The sequence below is a fragment of the Colobus angolensis genome, unplaced genomic scaffold, assembly GCF_000951035.1.
Source record: "Colobus angolensis palliatus isolate OR3802 unplaced genomic scaffold, Cang.pa_1.0 Scaffold259, whole genome shotgun sequence".
NCBI classification, from domain to species: Eukaryota; Metazoa; Chordata; class Mammalia; order Primates; family Cercopithecidae; genus Colobus; species Colobus angolensis.
The window spans coordinates 3,098,416-3,123,069 of NW_012115810.1; the positions used below are offsets into that span (position 1 = coordinate 3,098,416).

Consider the following 24,654-nt stretch of genomic DNA (forward strand, 5'->3'; position numbering starts at 1 on the left):
GTGAGAATACTAGCCACCCAGACTCGGTAGTATATAGGTTCTCCAGAAGTAAGAAAATGGGCTGAAATGAAAAGGGACCCCTATTTATGGAAATGTGGTGCTCTGCTGCTGAGTGAAGGGGTTCGGTCTTGTTTCAGTACCTGCGGCTTGCAGCAGGATAGCATGGAAACCCGTTATCACGAGGCACATTCGCACATTAAGTGTTCCCAGCTGTAAAATGGGGATGATGAAGCTGTAAGGGGCTTAAAGGGCTTTATCCAGCACCTGACCTATCCCAAGTGCCCAGTAAATGTTTGTTGTGTGATTAGGTGTCTGCAAAGGGAGTGGAGATGGGAATTGATCTATGAATTCCGAGAAAGGACAAAGCTATAGTCCTTCAGTATGACAATATGACAGTTCCCACAGGTCAGCAGAGGGCTTTCCTTTCTTCAGTGCTGCATTCCATGGACATATAATTAGTGCCTGTTTTGAGTCAGGCATTCTGCTAGGCCCTGGGGACACCCTGTAAAGAACTTGCAGTCAAGCAAGGAGAAGGGCAGGCCCAGTCTGTAAAGGAGAGAGCAAGTGGATCTTGTGAGAGCATCTGGGATGGGGACGAGATGCGGCCACTAGACCAGGCAGGAAGAGGGGGATGAACATACTCATTTGAAACCCTCTGACAAAAAAGAGCAAACCTGCGATCAGACACTTGAGAGCAGGGATTTGTGAATAGTCATCCAAAACCACACTGGGGGAGGAGGAGGGAGCAAAAAACATAAAGCATCCATTGCCAATAATGCGAGGGAGGCCAGCAGAAAAGTAAATGATGAATTTCATGCACTTCACTATAAATCAGAAGGTGGTTCCAAAATTTTTTTTTCAGTATGTGTTGGGGAGGATGTACTGCTAGAGATACCTCTGTTTACATAAATTTATGTGAAAATACCACAGGGTTCTTTCATTTCTTTTCAGGGTTCATGGTTTGACTTTTGAGAAATGTCTTCTTACAATATACTTTGATTTTCAAAGTTTGTGGAGGTGTGAGTCAATTTTTTCCCCTTTGAAAATGAAGTTGAGAAAAGGGTCAGCTGTAGTTTCACCCTAATAGAAAGAATTTTCTGGAGAAGCACGTAAAATACCAGAAATACTCAAATCTTAGCCAGCGTCCATGGCCTCACTTCCCCCAAGACAGCAGAAAGGAGATGCAAAAACATCACCCTTGACTCCCTGGCACCACCAGTGGCCAAGTTGAGGAGTTGATAAATCCTGAGCTCGCGGTTTGAGTCACGCATGTTAAGCCACTGAAGAATATTGTTGCTGCTTTTCCTGTTGGATATATTTGAATTTTCATTCCAAATCAAACTGTACTTTAAGCTTTAAGAAAAGGTGAAATATTATATTAAATGGTTTCATTAACCATTTATAATTCTATTTCCCATTAAGATTGATTTCTTTTCACTGAGTAAAATGTCTATTTGTACCAAGGTCTGGCAATAGTCATATTCACTCTCTCTCTCTGTTATTCCTTTCTTTCTTCCTTCCAGGGATCACTACTTGTGTGATGTGACATGGGCAACACAAGAAAGAATTTCTTTGCAGTGGCTCAGGAGGATTCAGAACTATTCGGTCATGGATATTTGTGACTATGATGAGTCCAATGGAAGATGGAACTGCTTAGTGGTGAGACTGAATGGGGATGTTCGGCTTCTAAAGCAACATGTGATCAGAGGGTCTGTGCAGTCGGGGAGAGAGAAGGCTGGGAATCAGGAAATGAGGTTTGAGTTTCTCTTCTTTCTGACTCTGTCTGATCCTGACGTAATAAAATCTTGAATAAAACTCCTAGATAACCTGCCATCCCGAGGTGCTTCTATTTCTCCTACACTGACTAGTCATATTGTTTTAGTCATGGATACTATCACTCGAGAAGGGGAGAAGGGGTGACTGGCCACAAGATAGAATCTGATGTCAATATTTTAAAAACCAAAGAGGGCCAGCAGCTGCAAGCTCAACAAAGTGTGTTTTAATAAAGATAATATAGGGAATGGGGAATAATTGGCTGAGTGTGTGTGAAACAAAACAAAGACATGAGGCCACAAACCCATTACCATACTGTCACTGTCTTTAAGCAGGAAACAGCTTTAGAATGCAAATAAATAACTGCCAGTCTGAGAGGGTGGCAATCCTGAGGCCAACTCATCCAACCTTGAGGTGCTGGGAGGCTTCTAGCCAGGAGACCACGAGGTCCAACTAAGATGATGGTAAAAGTTAAAGTCCCTCTGGGAGCCTGCAGGCTAGGAGGGGTGGATCCTGGAAGAGGTTTGCTGGCATATGCCAAGGACACCTCCCCAATCCCCCTTATCTAGTCACAGACCCTGTGCCTACACACCTACCCTTCCTACTCCCATCCTGGCTAGGCTCAGGGCATATTCTCACCTCCCAGAACTGGAGCCCCACATAACTTGATTCACTTATTTATTTATGTAATAAACATAGAATTCTTGTTATGTTCCAAGCTCTGTGCTAAGCTATGGATTTTTTTCTAAAGTGAATTAGTTAGCATGCCTGCCCCCAAAACGTTTCTGTTCTAGTTGGGAATATTATCAAAATAAATAATAAAAACTGCCACTTACAGTATACCAGGCATTGTGGAAGCTGAGGATCAATGTTTGAGGAGCTGGCTCAGGTCACAGGACATAGTCAGAATTCAAACTGCAAAACCCAAGCTCTTTGCTTGCTGCCAATGAAATCCTCATAATACCAAGGTTGTACCATAAAAAGGGTTCAACCAAGTACAGAGGGAATAGAGGGCAAAAGAAGATGATCAGCTTTACTGAGGGCAGGCGGGATGGGGAAGGAGATGATGTGGGAGAGCTATAGAGTAGCCTGGGATAAGTTGCCATGTGCTGAGCAGATAAGGACAGAAGGCCATATGAGCAGAGGGCTGTGCAAAGGCATCCAGTGTGAATAGCTTGGAAGATGCAGGAACTAAGGACTGGAGGAGAGGCGTAGTGGGGAGCACTGAGGCTAGAGATATAGGCAAAGGCTCAGGTGCCATTCTGGGAGTTTGGACTTACCTCGTAAGAAATGGGGAGCTGTTTCAAGGTTTTAAACCAAAGAGTATCACAATGGGACAGGCCTATCTATTGCTAACTAACGTAGCAGAGAAGAGCAGCAGGATCTCCAACAAGGAGATTCTGGCAACAGACCCCAGGCAACCTGCTGAGGATATGAACAAAGTCCTTAGCTGTAGAGAAGGACAGTGAAGTCAAAGAACTAGGTGACAGGGGCTGAAGGAGGTGACTATGAGGAGGGCAAGAATCTAGAATGACCCCCGGGTCTCCAGCTTGGGTGAATAGGTGCCACTAACTAGAAGAAGAATGAAGGAGTAGAACAGGTTGGTGGGACAGAGGAAAACAAATGAAATTCTCTTTAGTTCTGTGCATGCTGGATTTAAAGCACCAGTGGAGCTTCCAGAGGGACCCAGGATATAACTTTTGGCAAGACAGGCAAATGATCTAATGTAATGACTTGAAAAATACTAACATAAATAGAAATATATGAATGGAGATAGTTTTCAATTATTATAAGTACAGCTCTATTTATATTACCACAAATTACGGCTATAGATTTCATCTTATTTCTCTTTGAAATGCTGTCATTGTGTCTTTCCCTTCCTAGGCACGGCAACACATTGAAACGAGTACTACTGGCTGGGTTGGAAGAGTAAGTGTTATAAGTTGTGGGGTTTTATGGATGAGTCAGCTACTCAGCTATTTGATATGCAGCTATTCAAAACTAGGGCTCTAAGTGATACGTTATTAATAGCAATATTAGTTAACTTATTTCTCAAAATATGTAAATGCTCCCTATAAAGATATCTTTTTGTAGAGAATATATAACACACACAGTTGGAAAAAGTAAGGGGACAAGTGAAAAATCAAAATCAGAGCAGACAAAACATAATGCACTCCCAGCAAGTTGTAGCTCCCAGAGAGTTAAAGGGTAACCATGGCTGAAAGTTGTCCAAGGTGTCCAATGTGGTCGTTGACCTCACATTTGAAGTTATGTGCTTTAAAGACAGAAAACATACGTTCTGTCCCCATCCTGCACAGGTGCCTAAGGAGAGGTGACTACAACCAGCAAAAAAATTTAGCAGCAACCACAGAGTGCCCACTAAGCACCTCTCTTTGGAGGAAATAATACTCGCGGGCTTATGCTTTATTAGGCATCCAGATGCAGAGCTTTATCCAGGAAAGTGTGGTGACCCTTAGGGACTTGTCATGCTTCTCAGTCCCACTGAGTTATATACTCCTTGTACAGAATTACCACCCAGATTGCGATGACCATGGAATATAATGAGTTGATGAAGGAACTCCAGTCATCATGTCGCCTTGCATAGTAGATGAGGAATGAATCTCACTTAATTTTTATGATCACTTCAATTAAGCCCCCTTTAAGAGGGAAATAAAGTGACCCCCAAAATGTAAAGATTTTAAACCTCTTGGATCATAGCGGTGAGGTCCCCAGTCCAAGAAGACAACCCTTTCCAGCTGGGCTTGGAGCTCCGGCAGCATTCACACGTCCTTTTTCTTCAGGCATTGATTGGGCAGAGGGGAGAGGTTTGCCAACATGAAAAGTGGTTTCCTCCATGGCAAGAGACACGCTACACTTCCTCACGACTCTTTGAAAAAAATATGTTTTTTCCTCTCTGTATTTAACCAGACAGATGCCACTTTTCACACATTTCTACTAGGCACAACTCCATCCAGGGGAAACAGGGAAATGTATTAAAAAGATAAGGCTGTGAACACAGGTCTAGAGAGGGGAATGTGTTTCAAAGCTCTGTAATGAGAACACCAAGTGTACCGCACGCCTCAGCTTGCTCCATAAATGAATTCGCTTTGAATCACTAAATAGAAGAGGGAAGCAATTTTCTTCCTTCCCAAAATGGGAGCTGATGAGAGAGGAAACATCGAGGGCGAAGTGAACTAACAATTTTAAAAGACCATCTCCTACCTGCTCTCAAATGTAGCTAGGAAATCAAAATCGTAAACCAACATATTCCTTTCAGGCTGGGATAGACTCTCTTCTACTTAAACTGCATTATGTTCTCAGTACTATATTTTATTGAACTGTAAAAAAACGGAAATTTGTTCTATATTTCTATACAAATATTTTTTGTAAATTGTTGATCATATTTAACAAAATGAAAAGGCTTATAATAAAAATATATGAATGTTTTCCTATGAAATATACAACAGACATTCCTTATAGTATGTAGTCCAGAAATGGTTAAATACTAAGTCTGACTTTTGAAAAGAAATATGTGTAAAAACAGGAAAGAAAAATATCCCCAAATTACAAACCACCCCCAACCTGAAACAATAAAAAATAATACATCAGTTTCAAGAGAGCACATTTGTGATATTGAGGAAATGTACTGCTCCAAACTGAAAGGTTAATGCTATTTTCCAGGTGCTTGCAGCCAGAAGTCATAGTTATCATCCATAGAGAAAAGATGTCTCCAAATCAGCAACAACTTCTATTTATTGTTTTCTACAAGCCTCTTTATATGCATTCTCTCATTTACTGCTCACAAAAATTACCTATGAGTATGGTGTTTTTATTCACATTTTATAGAAAGAGAATTTTCTTTTTGAGGCACTTTAATTTAATTTTAATTTGGCGTATAAATGGAGCATGGATTTTTCAGCATAGGTATTGGAGAGGACTTTCTAGAACTAAAGTTGGTACTGAGATGAGACCTGTGCTTTAATGTTCTTTTGTTTTCTATTATTTTCTAGTTTAGGCCTTCAGAACCTCATTTTACCTCTGATGGTAATAGCTTCTACAAGATCATCAGCAATGAAGAAGGTTACAGACACATTTGTTATTTCCAAATAAATAAAAATGTGAGTATGCGTACATAATTTATTTCATGTTGACCTCTTTTTTGTTTTTTTTTTGGAAATCAATTTGAAGTGGAAATCATTTGGTAAGGCTGATCAATGTGTATAAAAATCAGATTAATTTAAACTCCTCAGTGGTGTATTGTGTATTGTGGAACGAGGTGGGGAAACCCAACAAGAAAATCAAGGTTATTTGAATTCCTGATATAAATGATTTAATCCTCCACTTTGAACAGAGAGAGTGTCGAATCAATCTTTTTTTTTTTTTTTTAAAAACACATTAGAACTGCACATTTATTACAAAAGGAGACTGGGAAGTCATCGGGATAGAAGCTCTAACCAGCGATTATCTGTGAGTATTGTAACAATTGACAGGATATAAACCTACTTGTCATAATCGTGCCCTCTTTGCCCAGAAGTAGGAAAAAAATCTCCTACAAATAAAGAGTAGTCTTTTTGGAATGTGTTCAATACTTTTTTTCTTTTTAACATACGGAAGCCTTAATGATTTTCACATATGCTTAGCAGATTTGATACCATGCCACCAGGCAGCTCTACCTCTTGCTCTTACCTGCTTTACATTACAAGAGCTGTATCCTCTTTTACTTGAACGTCGTGGAACGCTGAACTAGCAGTCAGGGGCGTCTTGTTAAATTTCAGCTGGCAGTGATTTTTTGGAAGGCTTGGAAAGGCAATCTTATCTGTCCATGTCCCGGCCTTACTCTCTGCAAAATGGAAAGCTTTGCAGAGGCTGTCACCTGCTGTATATGAGTTGGTAGAAAAGGGGGTGTTATTTTTCATTAGAATCTTAGGCCCTTTTATGATTCTTTATTGGTCTAATCGCGGAGGAATTTGGCCGCCGCCCGAAGTAGCTTTTGAAGGCCCTCTTCAGCAGTGGCTCTGCCTCTCTCAGGAACATGGGGCTCCTGCTATCTAGTAGCTTATGTTATAAGACAGAAAATAAAGCAATCTTGATCAATGAGAGGGGTCTCAATTTCAGGCTAACTGTCCAGTCCTATTTTTTGACAGAAGCCTTCTTTTGAATTTTTACTTGTCCCTCTAATTAAGGAAGAAATCCCTGGTTTTACATATTTTAGTCTGTAAGAACGAGACCTTTCTGTATAGAGATGACGGAGAAAAATGGCTTCTGGGGGGTGAGGGCCAGGGAAGCAATGGCGGAGGGCGGCGGGCACCGGTGCGCGTGCTCGGTGCACACTTAGGCTTGGGGTCTGAGTGTAGTGGATCGCCTCTGACTTCTTAAAAAACATAATTAATATATATTTCATTTTTTTCTCTTCCCAGATACTACATTAGTAATGAATATAAAGGAATGCCAGGAGGAAGGAATCTTTATAAGTAAGAGCTTGACTTGAGTCATTTTAGCTGACGAACAATTTCTGAACTCTATTTTTATTTTTTGCCTCGTCCTAACAAATATTAACCTGGTATTGCTATTGAGCACTTTTTATTCCTTCATAAGTCAATCTACATGTCCACAAAAGAGAATGGCTTTATTCAATGTTTTGCGATATTTCCAGACAATGGGAGGTTTGAGGTTACTATTAATTCATGTATTTATTTCAAGGAAAAAAAAAGGGGGGGGGCCCTGAAGATTGTGTTGGCATTCTGCTGTCTTTGAAACTAGAATATGGCTTTATTCAGTTCCTTCCTTTCACTTATCTTTTCTTCAAGCACTTAATTTCCATTGTTGGTTTTACAGAATCCAGCTTAGTGACTATACAAAAGTGACATGCCTTAGTTGTGAGCTGAATCCGGAAAGGTGTCAGTACTATTCTGTGTCATTCAGTAAAGAGGCGAAGTATTATCAGCTGAGATGTTCCGGTAAGTCTGAGCTCCCCGGGAGGGAGGGCAGTTGCCGCTGTTACTCACTTCCAAGCAGCTCCCTCTGTTCCTTTTGAATCTGAGGAGCTCTTGAAATCACCTAAGTCCCCTTCTCTCCACTCACATTTAAGTAGTGAGCATAAACAATCTTTTCTTTGCCTTATCACTGAGAGACTTGCATAGCTTGCTTTAGACCGAACACACACACACACACACACACACATGCACACACACACCCTTGTGTATAACAGAAGCACTTCAGTCTTAAATACATACATATTGTGGAGTTTTAGATGATTATTTTATGCACTCCTCCCTTTCAATGAGAAAATATACGTGGCTGGTGCATGTCACCCAACATGCTCACTGCTCCATCTTCTGTTGCTGTTGCTATTATTAATTACAAATGAAGAAACCCAGGCAAGGAGTGGCCAAATGACTTTTGCAGGTGGTCACACAGCGAGTTACAGGCACAGCAGGATTCAAAACAGGCCTCTGCCTCCCTAGCACTCCCTTTTAAACAGTATGCCAGGTTACTTCTCAAAATGGGAGAAAGGATCTGGATATTCTGAAAAGAACTGTCCATAGCACAAAAATAAATAAATGTTTTCAAATCAGTTATCTGAGTCTTCCCTCACTAGTATATTTTATTATTATGCTTTTCTTTGTGGTTCTTTACTATGACTGTTTTTAGCAATTATTTCTTGGGCATGCACTTTATTCTCAGCACTGTGCTAAAAGCTTTATATTCAAGATCTTGTTTAATCTTTAAGAAATCTCTATCAAGTGGATATTATTATCCTCATTTCCTCATATGAGGAAATCAAAACACAGCTCTGCTGTCCTAAGTCACAGAGCCAGTGAGCCAGGATTCATCCCCAGGTATGGAAAGTGCCTTCACTGTGTTTCTAATCCAGTATAAAAATTAATATTATCATCCAAACGCATAAAATTAAAGAGCTCACAAAATAGCTTTTCTATACATTACCTTCCACTCTGCAACTACCACAGTTGGGATAAATAGTGACGATATGGGCTTGTGAGAAAAACACTTTTGCATGCCAGAAAGGAATCGCTTATCCAAGTCAGGCACTATGCAGATGTGCCGCCTGGCTCTGGGACTCCGTGGGAGTGGGGGCAACGGGGGAAAACCCATCCCTCACTAGGGAGGCTGGCTCCAGGGCTCTGCAGCCCACCTGGGCAGAGCCTGAAAAACCCTAAGAGATCACGGATTTAGAGTGGGGAAGGACGTCAGCTCACATTTTACTTTGCAGATGAATATATTAAGTTCAGAGATGATAATGTGCCCAAGGTGCCTAGCAGGGCACAGATTCATTTCCTACTTCATTCTACTGAGCCCTGTGCCTTTCCAGTAACACTTCTTACTCTCAAATTGCAACTATTTTAAAGAGGGAGGGAGGAGAAACAGCTAACATGTATTAAACTTCTTATCCATTATAATATTTATATGTTCCATCAAAGTTAAATGGTAACAAATGATATTTTTGAAAAGTCATGTATACTATCTTTTCCAAAGAAGTATTCATCCAAAACATTTTTCCCCTGATTGTGTTAACAGGTCCTGGTCTGCCCCTCTATACTCTACACAGCAGTGTGAATGATAAAGGTATTTTTTCATACTTTACTCTTCATTCGTTTTTAAGAAAGTGTGTTGAATAAGACCAACATGTACTTAGCATTGTGTGATTTTCTTTGGCTTTGTGTCTTGACGGTGAGTTGAACACAAACCTTATAACCTGAAGTATGTGTAGTCCGTCAGTGAATTTCATGTTTGCTCATTATTGCACTGTATAATCCACATTTTTCACATTGTAATGAATGACTGCTGTCTCCTGTGTTTCTTTAGGGCTGAGAGTCCTGGAAGATAATTCAGCTTTGGATAAAATGCTGCAGAATGTCCAGATGCCCTCCAAAAAGCTGGACTTCATTATTTTGAACAAAACAAGTAAGTTAAATTCCTTTGGAACAGTACTTTTCATGGAAACACCAATGCACTCTAACTATAGTAATTTGATCTGAAAATATGTATTTTATGTTATATATAAATCTAATTTAGAAGGTTATTTCTCCATGAAATGTCTTGTCAAAAGAAATACTAGTTTTACATCCTTTTGTCTTAAAATACAATACCATTCTACATAAAACTTCTTCTGTCAAAAGGGAAATGATTTGGAGAACGTGCTCTATCGTTAGTTCACTTTTATCCCATTAGCGACTCTATTATTCTACTAGTATTGTTTGTTTAACTTAATGACATCCTAACGTATTTCACCTTTAACCCAAAGAGATCAAGGATATCTGAGATGGTTGTATAAAATAATTCATGTTGGCTATAAAATATTGAAACTTCAGTCTCAGAAGAGAAATTTTGAATTTTTCCAAACCCTCCTGACCTCCCATAGTGTGGTCCCCAGCCTGGTTGTGTAATCATGGATTACATTCAGAGACCAGTAAGAACAATGAGGTTCTTTGAGTAGAAAATCTAGTTATTTATTGTTTGTTTTTCTTTATTTTTTCCACTCAAGGCTAACAGCTTATACGGGAAGGAGGAATCAGCTATACTAGGATTGATTCATTTTAGGCTTTAAAAAAATTTAGGATAATAGAAAAGATTCAACACATCTAATTTTAAATATCAGGAAAAGCACAGGAAAGTATAGCATCCTCATGAAGAACAGTTTAGAGCAGTGCTACTCAAACTGAATGTGCATGTGAGTCACCTGGGACCTTGTTAACAAGGACATTCTGACCCAGCAGGTCAAGAAAGGTCCAGGATTCTGCATTTGTAATAAGCTTCTAGGTGATGCTAGTGCTACTGACCCTTGAGCCACACGTGAGGGGCAAGAGCTTAGAGTTTTCCAGAGCTAACATTGACAGCCTGGTACAGAAGGCACTGAATACTGAGATGTGACATTCTATTTCAGTCATGAACACTGGGGAACCCCTGCAGGTTTTTAGGTCAGGGAAGCCACATTAGTAGACAGATGACTTGAGACAGGAGGTAAGATGGAGCTGTGGGGATGGGGATGTCCCATTGGGAGGTGGTTATAGCCATTCAAAGTACAGAAAGGAAGGATGAAAGGTAGGTCAGGGAGGAGGGAGCTGGGAAGGCGTGACTCTGTGAATAGAAAGAACCCCCCAAAACTAAAGACTGTACATCTCCAAAAAAGTGGGACTAAAACACCTTCCCATCAACTAATGCCAATTCAAACAAAGCAGAGATCAAATGATGGGTTTTGCATATTCATTAAAAGTATCATGGTCAACTGATAGTTTGGTGTTCTACTGAAATTATAATAGAGACTTAAATTTTGCTCTTATAAGCACATTTAATCAGAAGGCATGACAATAGTCAGCAAAATATAAATTGAAGATAAATCTATCTATATATTTTACTCCCAAATCTTTTTTTCTTTTCAAGTAAAATAATTGCAACAAACATAAACAAAAAGGAAGATAAATGTTAGATAAAAATAGCTCTAGAGATAAGAATTTTTTGCCTACAGTTTAAATCTCCTGAATCTGGAATAATTTTATTTAAATGTGGAAAAACACTTTTATAACTTATCTTTTATTTGGGAGCAAAGGAAACTGACTCATTATTTAGGGACAAATTTTATTAAACTGATGTTAAATCAAGCACAGAGAATGAAACAGACCCGTGGGAGATCATACAGAATGTACGCAACAGTTTGCTCCATATAAACCCGATCTCATTCTGTGAAACACAGAGCTGAAAATGGGAACTCAGATTTGCGGTCTGGGATGGCAATAAGAATTACAAAAATGTTATTAAATCAGAATTCTAAAATAGAGTTGGGGCCAACTAAAAATCCTAAACAGCTTCAAGGAAATTCAAGAAGAGGAAAACATTTTGGAGGAAAACTTAGAACATAAGCCATAAACAAACTAGATCAGTAGATCGGATGCCAAAGAACAGAATCATAAAAACAAAACATTAGAAATTCTAAGATGCACTTTTATTTTACTAGGCACCAATGTATTTAATAGATACATTAGAAACAACTTTATGTTTTAACATTAACTAGTATTTTAACCTGAAAGAAAATGTTGTCATAGCTTAAAAATGTGCTGAATCCAAGCAGTTCATTTTCTTTTTCTACTCTCATTTAACAAATTGTTAAACTCTAGAAATGACTTGCTACTGAGGGAGATGAGGAACAAAATCTTGTACTAATAATTTTTCTTACCTCACTAATTAATCTTTCTGTTTGTTTAGAATTTTGGTATCAGATGATCTTGCCTCCCCATTTTGATAAATCCAAGAAATATCCTCTACTATTAGATGTGTAAGTATTCAAGAGAAGGGAGCAACTTAGAAGTATTCAGTCATATATATTTTTCTCAGTGCAGCTTACTGAAAAATGGAGCCAAATGCATCCTTTCCCTCTTCCTGAATCACTGTTTACTATTTCCTCCTTTCATTGTACAGCCACAAAACTCAACCTGTGTTTTCTCACATCTTCTTAATACAAAAGAGAGATATTCCTTTTCTGTTGTAATGGCATATAGATTTTCTTTTGTTTTGCTTCTCTGAACTCCAAGGGAATTTCAAAGGATTTCTTAAGTCTGCATTTTCATCCTTAACCTCCTGGACATTCTAACAAGTAAGAGATGGGCATTAACAGTCTTTACAGTTCCCTTACCCCAGCTCCCACTGGCTGCCTCATGTTTCTCTTCCTTTAGTTCCTGAAATATTACTGCCGGCTATTTTCTATTCCTTTTTTTGGTGAAGAGAAGTGATAGAGGAGAATGTTCATTATAAAAACTTCAAGTCTTTGAGAAAGTTATGAAGTCAAAAGTCTTTGAACAGTGAATGTGAACTCATATGAATTCCAAGTATGACAGCTTTGTAAAATATTTTTTATAATCATTAGGAATACACCCTACTTTAATTTTTCTAAAATTGCCCTACGGTCACCCATGATGCCATAATGTCAGACTCTTCCTGTCCTGGCTTGCATCATTTCCTATATCAAAAACAAAATGAAACAACACTTGTGCAGGGACCTGCTGAATGCCAGGTGCTTGGCATCATTTGTCTTATTCACACAACAAGCCCATGTAGTAAGTTCTGTTGTTCCATTATACGGAAAAGACATTGAAGCTCAGGGACATAATGTCTCTGTTGTTACTAGCAAGAAAAAAAAAAAGTGGGGAGAGGAAGGGAGGACACAGATACTAGTATCAGACACAGCTTTGATGCACTATATTCACAGTTTCATGAAAACCAAACATAAAGAAAGGAAAAGACAGGTATTTTAAAATTCCAGATGCACTATCTAATTTCTTTTCAAGTAAAATAATTGTAGCAAATGAAGTCAGTTCATTCGTGACACTAATTTGTTTTAGGCTTTGGCTCCAATGCTAAAAAAGCGTCCTTCAGAGTGATATTTTTTATCTTCTTTGCCTTCCTAGTAAGTAATGATTTGATCTCCATTAGAAAAGGTTTTAAAAAATGCTAAATTTAATACATATTTCTTTTCAGTTATTTTCCTTTTCCTCTTTTAAGGTCTATATATTTTTTTCTACTTTAAAAATAATCTTGTTTAATCTTGGGGTTAGGGAACTTGATATATACCTAATATTAAGGCAAACTCTTAATCTACCAAATTTAATATAATTGAGAGGAGAAAGACATTTCACATGTTGTGAAAAAATGTTTGCTGGTTCAAGAAATGCATGAATGCATTTTTCTGTTTAAAGTTAGAATGTTATAGTATTTTGTTTAAAGTTCTTTTGACTGACATCCCTAAGTAGAAGGAAAACATTAGCAAAGGCATGTAAGCAGGACTTGTCCTATCCTGTGTGGGGGCCAGTGAGCAGATGAGTGGAGAGATGGGCTGGGGAGGGAATAAGTTATTGGAGAGTATCCATGTCCAGGAGTCGTGTAGATGGTGCAAAGATGACATATTTAAATGAATTGAAATGAGCTATAAGGAGCTCCTCTTGATTAACAAGCAGAAAAGAGAGCACTTTACAGAACTTTACAGAGATTGTGCACACAGCTCTGTGTAGGGTAGTTGTAGCCTGTGAAGATTGCAGATACAAGGGAGTTAAACTTGCTAGTAAATAGAATGCCCAATGACATGCCCGTTTTCCAATGCAACCTGTTTCTTCCTCTGAAGTTTTAAATATTAGCATTCATTCTTACTGCAATCCATTCCACAATGATTTACAGTCATTGTGAGCAAGACTGTGCCGGGTGCTGTGGGAAATGCAAAGTATATGATGCAGAAGTCAAGTCCTAAAAGAAGGAAATAAACTTGTAGTCCAGGAGTATTTGTAAGCTGAGATGGAAAGATATCCAAAGCTGCATTTATTGTTGTCATCATCATTTTTTTTTATGACACAACTCCCCTTTCTTAACTATTAGAGAAATTATTTCTTTAATTTCCAAGATTATGTTAATACTTTTTAAATGTTGGCCTATGAAGTCTGTGTTTGATAACTATCTTCAAAGACAAAACTGACAAGTATCTTTGAAGAAAATACACAACCATGGTAGCTGTATTGCTAAGTTTTAGAGGACTCATTCTGGACACCCCATAGGCTGGCACAGTTTCAGGCTCATGATTGGGAAGGATGCACACTTCTTGTTCACGGGGAAGAGAAACGTAAGCATTCCTCATTTGATTCAGGAAAACCATGACAGCTAACAATTTGGTATTTTTCATAGGTATGCAGGCCCGTGTAGTCAAAAAGCAGACGCTGTCTTCAGACTCAACTGGGCCACTTACCTTGCAAGCACAGAAAACATTATAGTAGCTAGCTTTGATGGCAGAGGAAGTGGTTACCAAGGAGATAAGATCATGCATGCAATCAACAGAAGACTGGGAACATTTGAAGTTGAAGATCAAATTGAAGCAGCCAGGTGAGTGACTAGGAGATGAAGTCAAAGGTCATCTGATTTTTTTCCCCCTTTAACATTTACATTTTAAAGCTGTAAAGTGTAAATAATTTAAAGTGTTCTGGGATGAATTTGTAATCTTTTATCTTTACGGTAGGTTTTAGTGAAGATGTTATGTTTAGATAAAAATATATTACATTATAGATTTATATGAAGTTAAAAAAAAAAAAAGCATTTCCTAAATTCATCTCTGTATGAGACTCTAGAAAGGGAGTTGGCATATGTCCTACCACCTTCTAAGAACAGAAACTCAAAATTCATCAGACTCGGGGACAAACTGAGGGATAAATGTACCCTAGTAAACATCTGACTAAATAAGCCAAGCCCATTCCTTCACAGTCAAGAATAAAGAGAGGACTACAGTGTACATTTACATCACAGGCAGTGGCAACTATGAAGTCCTAGGAGAAGCTCCTACAGTCTGGATGAGGGTGGCTCTGCTATTTTGGGAAAATTGTGGAGCACAGCCATCATCGGTCCTATGTATAAGGGCTCTGATAGGTATGAACCACATCTCATTCTTGTGCTCTTCACTTATGGGACTATAAACAGATGTGATCTGGCTCAAGAGATGTTAACAATGAATGATGGTTACTCACAATATGCATGTTACATGGGAAGTGCTTTACCTGCAGGCATTGTCGCTGAAGCCCTGAGAGGTGGGTTTTCTTATCCCCATATTTTCATTAAATAAATGGAGACTATCAGGTTAGGTACCTTGCTAAGGTGAATCAGGATTTGAAGCCAGTCTCACTCCAACTCTTACATTTAATTACATTCAACTGGTATGTGGGAAATGTAACTTTGAGTTTCTATAACCAACAGCATGGATGTCTGGGGAAGCATAATTGGGAGGGTGGTTGAAAATGATTTTATGAAATCATAGACTAGGAAATGCAGAAGGATCCATGAATGATTAAGTAGATGGAGAGAGGAGATGACGACAATTTATTAGGGATTCCTGAGTGAAAGAAATTCTCTTTTACTAAAGTTAATGATTAGTTATTTTCCTTAACAATTAAAAAATAGAGATTTAGAATAAACAGGATACGTTTGTTCAAGAGTGAGGCTTTGATATTTTAAAAATAAACTTGTATCTATCCAGATTGCTCCTCTGTGAGAAAGGGCATAGTTTCCAGGGCCTCTCAAATCTGACTAACGAAAGCCCTAAAATTATAGAATTGAGGATCTACTATATACAACCCCAGTTAAATAAGTAATGAGAAATAGTGTGTTTATACAATGGAACACACTATTGCAGCAACTACAAAGAGCTAAGCATAACAACATGGATGAATCGCATATACTGTTGAATGAAAGAGGCCGGACACAAAGGTGTACATTCTACAAGATCTAATTTATGTAAAGATAAAAACCAGGCAAAAAAGTTCAGTGAAATTTTTATGGAATTCAATAAAAGAAAAACGTTTTCTTTTGTCCCTTTGCAAAGAGGAAAATGCCTTAGAGGCTTCTGATAACACGCACAGGCCATGATTTCAAGGATACATTCACTTTGTAAAGGTTGACCAATTTATACACGAATGGTCTGGTGCACATTGCTGTATGTCTGCCTCCTGTATGTCTGTAAACTTTACAAAGTTTACATGGAAAAGATGAGTTGAAAACGGTTTTAATTTTTTTCTAACACTGCTTAACTTAGGGCAACCTAGGACATATATCATTACGTGAAAACACAAAGACTCTCAAAATCAAGATAGGTTAATGCAAAGGTCTGCAACCATCCACAATGCTAAAAATTTGAGTTTCATTTATCAGGTATTTTTAAGTAAAAAAAAGTTTCTTTTGATGTCAGGCTAATATTAAGAAATAGGTGCATAAAACATTTTTCTTATTTCTTTACCTGGATTCCAATTCTGAACACAGTTTAGTGGCAAAGAAGACTTCTTAATCCATCAAGGAAAAATTTATTTCTATTGAGTGCATGGTGCCTAGCTAACTAATCAACACCCAGCATAAGAAGGGATTTACTTAGAGAATGGTGTTTAAGTTCTCAGGTAGGGGGCCCAGAGACATTTCTAAGCCCTACTCAGAAGTTTTTCGTGCCCTTATCTTTCTCCATTGCAGGGGCAGACTCTCCCAAACTGAAAAACATCTGGAGAAATGTGAATTCAATTATATAAAGAAAAGTGCATCTGGGCTGCAAATTTTTGTATAAAGCTGTGAAAAAAACTGCCAGGATTTGTTTTCTGTGAATCGTACACACACACACACACACACACACACACACACACACACACAATTTTTATGAACAACGAAAGTAAACCATGTTCATCTGGATCTTAGGTTAAAATGATAGATATTTATCTCGGGTGTTTATTTGATTACTGGCAGCAATTTTTAGTCTCAAATAGAAAGAAGCAGAGAACAAATGGCAGGGTTTCACATTTGTGCCTTATCTAAGTTTTCTGTACACAGCAGTACTGATCTGTGGACTTTTTCCATGTGTTTTAGACAATTTTCAAAAATGGGATTTGTGGACAACAAACGAATTGCAATTTGGGGCTGGGTGAGTAGTTGACTGATGAATCTGTATGCATTCGTTAGTGAATATCACTCAGAGTAGGTTAATTTATCTTTTGTATATACATATTTGGAGGTGAAAATCACATCTATCAAGTCTTAGGTCTCTGGGCAGTAACCCTGCAGAATCTCCACTGAGTCAGGCTTACACCTTTGTTTATTATGATGAGCGAGGGAGGTGAGGTAGAAAGAGCAAGAAGGAAGGAGTGAAAGGGAGGGAAGAGGGAAGGGAAAGAAGGAAGGAGACTTTTTCTTATGCATCAGTCAGTAAAGATTTCATGTTATTGTTTTTAAATATTCTATAATTGGTACCACCCAGTCACTAGGGTCAGCAAATTTTCCATATTTTCCCCCGTATACCTACCAAGAAAGGGATCAGGGCTCTGAAAGTGTAGTCTTTAAAGATACTGTCCAATTAAGGCCAATTTAAGCCTCCTATACCATGCTTTTTATCTCTAAAGAGGCACAGTATATAAAGATGTGAGAAATGTGGAAACTGCGATTCGCTTACCATATGTCCTTATTCTTTTACCTCCATAAAAATAACTGTTTCCATTCCTTAGTCATATGGAGGGTACGTAACCTCAATGGTCCTGGGATCGGGAAGCGGCGTGTTCAAGTGTGGAATAGCCGTGGCGCCTGTATCCCGGTGGGAGTACTATGGTATGTAATTGCTGCCAGGTACAAAGAGATACGGAGTGTTGACCTCAAAATGCCAGTAACAAAGCCATTCCTTTCTGAGTTTCAGTGTTTTTACAGCGAATAATAGGCTGATTCATCTTAGAGGTTCTTTTTGGATACCTATAATAAGATGATCTCATTTATTCTGCTATTGTGCAAAGCTGGGTGGTATATTTTATTACACATTTGGTTTTTTATCAACAAATTCTGTTTTCCAAATTTCAAAACAGCCCCAATGCTACATTTCTACATATAAATCGTTCCTTATCTTTACTCTAATTTGATTCTTGGGTTTCACATATTAGCAGAGTGAGAGAAGTGTGTATCTCTTTCCCTTCAATTAAATGTCAAATATAAGTAGGGCTTTGGATGGGAAGAGGAGAGGAGAAACAGTGGAAATACCTATCGGAGGGTTGGTTTCTTTTTTTCACTATCTCTTAATAGGTGAAAGCTACTCTAGAATATGCTCTTTGTCATTGAGAGACTATTATTTTTCAAGGCATCATATACCTCTAAGACTGCAATTCTCAAAGGGGAGGGAGTAAGCGATGGAAGATGAGGGAGGAGGGAAGAGTCAGGGGTGGTAAGGAGATGAATGATTTTCCTGCACCTCTTCTGACCCCATCTCAAGTCTTCTGTCTAGTGTAGGAAAAGAATGGTTGATGACGAATAGCTCATTAAATATTTTATATCCAGAAATATGGTAGTACCCAGAGGAAAAGACTCTTAAAGTCTCTCCCAGTCAAGATAAACCAATGTAGAAATACATCTCTATCTTTCTGTTAAGAAAATTGGAGGGCATAGTTATAATTTTATCTACACACAATGAATTTGTTTTCATAGTATTTCTCTGCTTGATATTAATTGTTCTGTTGGATGGCTTGTTTTTGGAGACCTCTAGTGGTCAATAAAATAATGGAGTAAATCTTTGTAAGTTTAAAAATATGAAATGAGAAGAAAACTTCATTTAATGTATATAGACCAACATAATACATAGGAATTGTCTAGAGTTCTTATATATGTTTAAATTTAAACAATTTTATTCAAAGATGGGACAAAAGGAATATGTAAATGGTGTTTTAAGGCATATTTTTTAAAAGTTTACAATTGCATTGTGCAGTATTTTTTAAATGTTATTTTTAAAATTTCAGATCTTCTTATACACGTAAACCTGGTTAGCATAAATAAGAAAGGAGTATTGTGTTCTATGACAAGCAGAATTAAAGTCTGCAGCTACCTAGAGGAAAATGTGTTTTGCCCTTAAAGGTCATTTTTCCCCATCTAACATACAGCCTGAGATATTAATATTTAAATACTAAAGTTAAAAAAGATACAAGCATTTTATGAAGATCTTATATTTTAAAGTATCTTTTAAAATATTCTATTTTTATAGTAGTGTCCTTTAAGTATATAAAATTACGTATAGTCGGTTTTCATGTTAATCAAAATGATAAAATGCCACTGTTAGTAATTTTGGAGGAAAATATTTTGACTTTCAGAGAAATGGCATAAAGTATACATATGGAGCAACTAACACTCATTAGTGTAGTTTCTAATCTACAATACCAGTCATTCAAAAAGTGTTAGAATGTTGAATTTAGATAATATACCTATTTTTAAAATTAATGAAATTGGCTTTGAAATGCTTGTAAATTATAGTGAAATTCAAGCCATTAACCTATACAGCACAATGGCAAGATAAAATTCTTAGACTTTTTAGCTGTAATCTGGTCACTTAAGGAGGGAGTTTTCAAAGCAGTTATGTCAGGTTTTTAAAGTTTATTGCAATTTGGCCTCAATAAATTTTTTTTTTCACTGATATTTTAGGCCAAATATATATAATGTATCATTTAATTTTTTTTAAATCAGGCAAAATATGTTTAACTATCCAAAATAACCAAACCAATTATGCAACCTGTTTTTCAACCATATTTATAGATAAAAGAGCTTATGTCATTTCAGCAGACAGATATTAATGTAATCTGTTTCACAATGCTCAACTGTTTTACCACAAAAATTGAGGCTTCACCACAAAATGAGAGAAAACAAATGTTTAACTTGCATTATGATGGAGTAGCTGAGCCAATGTGGGGATACATAGCAAATAAATGATAACTGAATTATTTCTTTTTATTATAGTGAATTGTAGCCTGACCCCCAAAATAAAATATGATTTAAATCAGCAACTAGTAATTGAACATTGTTAGGGGTCTCCAAAAGGAAATAGATGATCATAAATCAGGGCACATACTTGTATTATAACCAAAAAATTTCAACACAATTGAGGCATTAAGTGACTTCCTAACTCAAATTCCTTGAGAGGGTCATATGATAATGTTAAGATCCCTTACCCCTTAGCACTTCACATTTGACTTTCCTGTAGGTGGATTATTGATTGGATTTTAGATCATCTGGTTTGATCTCCCTTTGCCCCACTGTAAGGGGAAAGTGAGAATGGGTTAGGGCTCAGTGTGGAAAGGTATGAATATGCAGGGAGCTGGGAATTAGAATCTCTGGCTATATGAGCAAGGCAAGTAAAAAATTACCTCCCATAAGCTGCTTTAGCCTCCCTTTTCCTTCTTCATAACCACACAGAGATACTTCTGAGAGTAACTCTATATTCCTATACATGAGTGAAGACATATGGAAACACTGAAGTGGCCCATTAAAAGCAAGAAAAGTTGTTATTGTATGAATTAAACTGTTTTTTCTTTCACAGATTCAGTGTACACAGAACGTTACATGGGTCTCCCAACTCCAGAAGACAACCTTGACCATTACAGGGTAAGAGATGAGGACTTATGCCTATTTTATAACCTATTTATAAGTGGTTTAAGAACCTTCTTAAGTATATCTATTCTAGAAAATATATATTTTTATTTCCAACAAAATTCTTGTTAAAAAGAAATAACACAGGTGGTTTAGAGATACTCCAATAGCTTCCCCTACTATATTCTGCATAATTACAGTCTTTATCGCATGCTATATAGGTCACAATATGCATTCATTTAGAAATACAAAGCAACATCAGATAATTACTTTAATTATAAAATTTCAGTTTAGAAAACCTATTAGAAATTCAACGTATTCCTTTAGAGCCCAGAAGACTCTCTAAACCTTTAGCTATATATTGAAATTTCTTATAGTATTATCATAAGATGTATATATGAGACTATAATTTTCTTACTCATAGCCAATTATGTACGGTTTTGTTCACACAAGATTTAAGTAAAGCAGGTGAGAGGTAGGTACAGTTGGGCAGTACCCTTAAAAAGCCCTAAACCTAAATCACTGAATAGCATCCAACAGGCTGGTTGCCTGATGGGAGAACCAGTGGGCAGGTTGCTCTGCAGATGGGCTATAGCATTTAAAATATGGTGTGGGTGCAACTATCATTGACAGCCCCCATGTGCTAGTGTGGATGCCACGGCAAAGCCAGAGCATTGTCTTTGGTGCCACATTGATGCAGCTGGAAGTGCTAGCGTAAGTACTAGGGACCCTTCTGGCACTTTGATCATTCCAAAACTTTGCTGATTCTGTTTGTCATGTTAGGTTGGAAAAAAATTGTTTTAAAACCCTGAAACTTACAGCTGACAAGGTAAATCATCTATGATGTTTACATTTTCCAAAGAATGTTCACAATTTTTCCCAAGACAGTGAATTAAAGAGAAAGAAAAACAGTAAGAATAACTTAAGAACACAATTTCTTCTCATCTGTGTCATGACTTCATATTAATACATTGCTCTGAGCAATATCCGTATGTTTTTGTAAGATGTCATCACTATTACTATGGATGCTGAAGTCATCTGATCAAAACACAGTAAAACTCAAAAGTTTCCAGTTTTGCAAGACAAGTATAGACAATTTAGTTTTACCAATTACTTTCAGCTTAATGAGTAAGGGGTGTGTGTGTGTGTGTGTGTGTGTGTGTGCAGGGAGCTGTGATAGCAATGTTTTTGTGTTAGTGGCTATATGACAGTTTTCCTGTCTGTTTATCAGTTAAGATAGAAAAGTAACAATCTGCAAAGTGAGATGCACAGATCATCTACCCCTACAAAAAAGTCCCATAATTACATTGTCCCCATTTCTGCTAAGGGTTGCATTTAATACTTAGGGCTCAATTCTTCCCATTCTTTCTCCTCCACCTCCCATAAGCTGCTTTAGACACTCATTTCCTTCTTTGTAACCACATTGCTATTGTCATATAACCTATCTCCTTTTATAACAATAACCCGATTTGTCTCCCCTTATCCTGTCTTCTCACACTCCAGTCTATTGCGCACAGAGCTGGGAGATTGACTCCCACCCACAACATGTTCATGGTTCCTTCTTGTGTACTCAACTAAGCCCAGTCCTCACTCTTTACCAGGTGTTCGGCACCCTTCCTACGGTAGCCCACTTTGTCTGGAATGCTTGCTGTTCTCTGAATGTTTCTGTGGCTTTCCCTTTTGTGCCTTTGCCCTCTGCTCCTTCCACCTGGAGTGTCATTTCCCCTCCATCTCCACCCACTCAGAAACTTATACAGCCCTCTCAGTGGAGTAGCATCGTCTTTTGAATCCCCTTTTGACAGTTTCCTTGTATATCTCTGAATCCTCAATTTTATTCCACCTTGAACTGATAGGTATCTTGTATGGCATTTTCCCCTCTTCAGTACTGTTAGCTCTTCAAGGTGTAAGAGCTATTCAACATTATATTCTTTGCTTTCCCCTTTAGGGAGTATAAACCCTCAAACCTTTCCTGATTTAACTTAAACACTTTTTGAAGGGAAACATTGTTATACAAGAATTTCTTCATTGCGGCTTTCATTTTCCAGTTCAAATTTTCTTGTTAACGACCCAACCAGACTACTTAAATTTGATTGTCAAAGAGTTTTCTCCTAGAAAATACTGAAAGTTCCTGAAACATTAGAGGTGAAACTGCCTAGGATCCCAACCCCTCACTTGAACATGGTGGATGATGAATCCAAAACACTCCATTTTCTAAGGCACACACATCCAGGGCTGTGTCAAACCAGATGGAGCACCCTTTCCGATTCTTTCAAAGCTGCCATGTGAATTAGGGGACCGTGAGACTAAGGCTTAGACCCAATGCAGTGACACAAACAGTGACTCCATAAGACTCTTTTTGGAGATAATCATCCACCTACTGGCATGATTCTTTTAAAAAGTTATATTCTAAAAAGTGGAGGCTGGAAGCACAAGATCAAGCCCTAACCCTCACATCTAAGGAGGTTCATGGCATCTACCCTACTTCCTCAAAGAACATCAGCCAATGGGGTATTTCCCCTTCAACCAGCCCTCCCTATATAATGAGATAGGATAATTAGCTGTAGTCTGCCATTTCAACCTGCATAAATTTCCAGTCTTTCCTATAGACTCCTCGTTCCCACATAGATCCCCCTCTTCTCCAGCTCTACCCCCCACTGCGGTGGCCATTTCCATCTCCCCCTTTAGGTGTTCGCTGCATGAGGTAGTTATGTAAATAGAAGTCACTTCCTCCTGCCAATGGCAACACACGCACACTGGGTGCACAAAGTCACTCTTTCACTTCACTGCACAGATGGCACCCGAGGACTGTTTAATCCTTCCACGCCAGGAGTCGGGTTTTCTTGGCACAAAATTCATTGCTGGCAATGGACACATTAAAACTGCCAGTACCAGGGAGCTAAAGGTTCCCAATGTGTTACTAAGAGGAATTATTTGGGAGGGCGATAGTTAAGGTGGGCAGGATACAAGTGAGGCAAATGCACTAACTGAATTGTCTCCACCGTGGTAAGTTGCTTCCTCCGAAATGTGGAGAACTGAATCTATGTGGAGAACTGAATCTAAGTGCCTATTTTTGGTGCACAGCAGGCTTTAGAATAAAGCTGCCCTCCTTTGTTTTTTAAATGAGCCTGTGCTTTTGTCTCTGGCAGGAATACATTCAAAGATTCTATTTTCCTCCAAGGCCCCAGCTGCCCCTCTGGACCCCATCTTTTACTTTTCTTTCCCAGGTTGTTTTTCTTTTCTCCTCTCTCTCGCTCACTCTCTTTCTCTCTCCCTCTCTCTCCTTCTCTCCCTTTCTGTCTTCCTCCCATCCTTTTTGAAAAGACAAAGGAGACAATTCCTTAGAGGATTTCACCACCCTGTGCATTTCAGTGGATCAGAAGGAAATATTTTTAAAGCGGTTCACATTTAGTCTGGATCAGTGACTCTTTTCAGTACACTGAGGATTAGGAATGACCAAAGTGTGTAACAAGTAAAGCCTTGATCTTTGTCCATGTTTTCAGCTAAAGAGCCACTGATACGGTGGCCAGAATTACAGCCTCCAGAAGAAAATGCAGTTTTTAATAAAATTCAAATAAGAAAAGGATTTATTATTAGGTGATTGTTGGTCTGGATTTGGAAGAATTTAGAGAAATCCACATCACCAAGAGAAGCACATCACGTGAAATCAAAGTCCTTCTCACCATTGAGGAAAGGGAATTAGAAGAGCCATTTGCATACATGAATGGAACAGGCGGGGATGCCATGTGCAGTTGTTCAGCCTGTGCCCTGCTGAAAGCCAGACCACACTCCATTTTCTAAGGCACACACCTCCAGGGCTGTGTCAAACCAGATGGAGCACCCTTTCCGATTCTTTCAAAGCTGCCATGTGGATTAGGGGACCCTGAGACTAAGGCTTAGACCCAATGCAGTGACACAAACAGTGACTCCATAAGACTCTTTTTGGAGATAATCATCCACCTACTGGCAAGAGGCAAGGGAGAA

General features: G+C 38.3%; 1 protein-coding gene across 1 annotated transcript in view; it reads left to right on the forward strand.

Moving 5' to 3' along the window:
* The window catches only part of DPP4 (dipeptidyl-peptidase 4), an 85,894-nt gene that overhangs the window by 51,514 nt on the left and 9,726 nt on the right, over window positions 1–24,654 (forward strand). Inside the window, exons 11-23 of the mRNA XM_011947095.1 lie at window positions 1,524–1,659; window positions 3,658–3,702; window positions 5,784–5,891; window positions 6,173–6,240; window positions 7,191–7,244; window positions 7,609–7,730; window positions 9,310–9,357; window positions 9,598–9,696; window positions 11,992–12,061; window positions 14,452–14,646; window positions 17,155–17,209; window positions 17,787–17,886; window positions 20,624–20,688. Coding sequence (XP_011802485.1) covers window positions 1,524–1,659; window positions 3,658–3,702; window positions 5,784–5,891; window positions 6,173–6,240; window positions 7,191–7,244; window positions 7,609–7,730; window positions 9,310–9,357; window positions 9,598–9,696; window positions 11,992–12,061; window positions 14,452–14,646; window positions 17,155–17,209; window positions 17,787–17,886; window positions 20,624–20,688 — 1,165 coding nt within the window. The remainder of the gene's footprint in view (window positions 1–1,523; window positions 1,660–3,657; window positions 3,703–5,783; window positions 5,892–6,172; window positions 6,241–7,190; window positions 7,245–7,608; window positions 7,731–9,309; window positions 9,358–9,597; window positions 9,697–11,991; window positions 12,062–14,451; window positions 14,647–17,154; window positions 17,210–17,786; window positions 17,887–20,623; window positions 20,689–24,654) is intronic.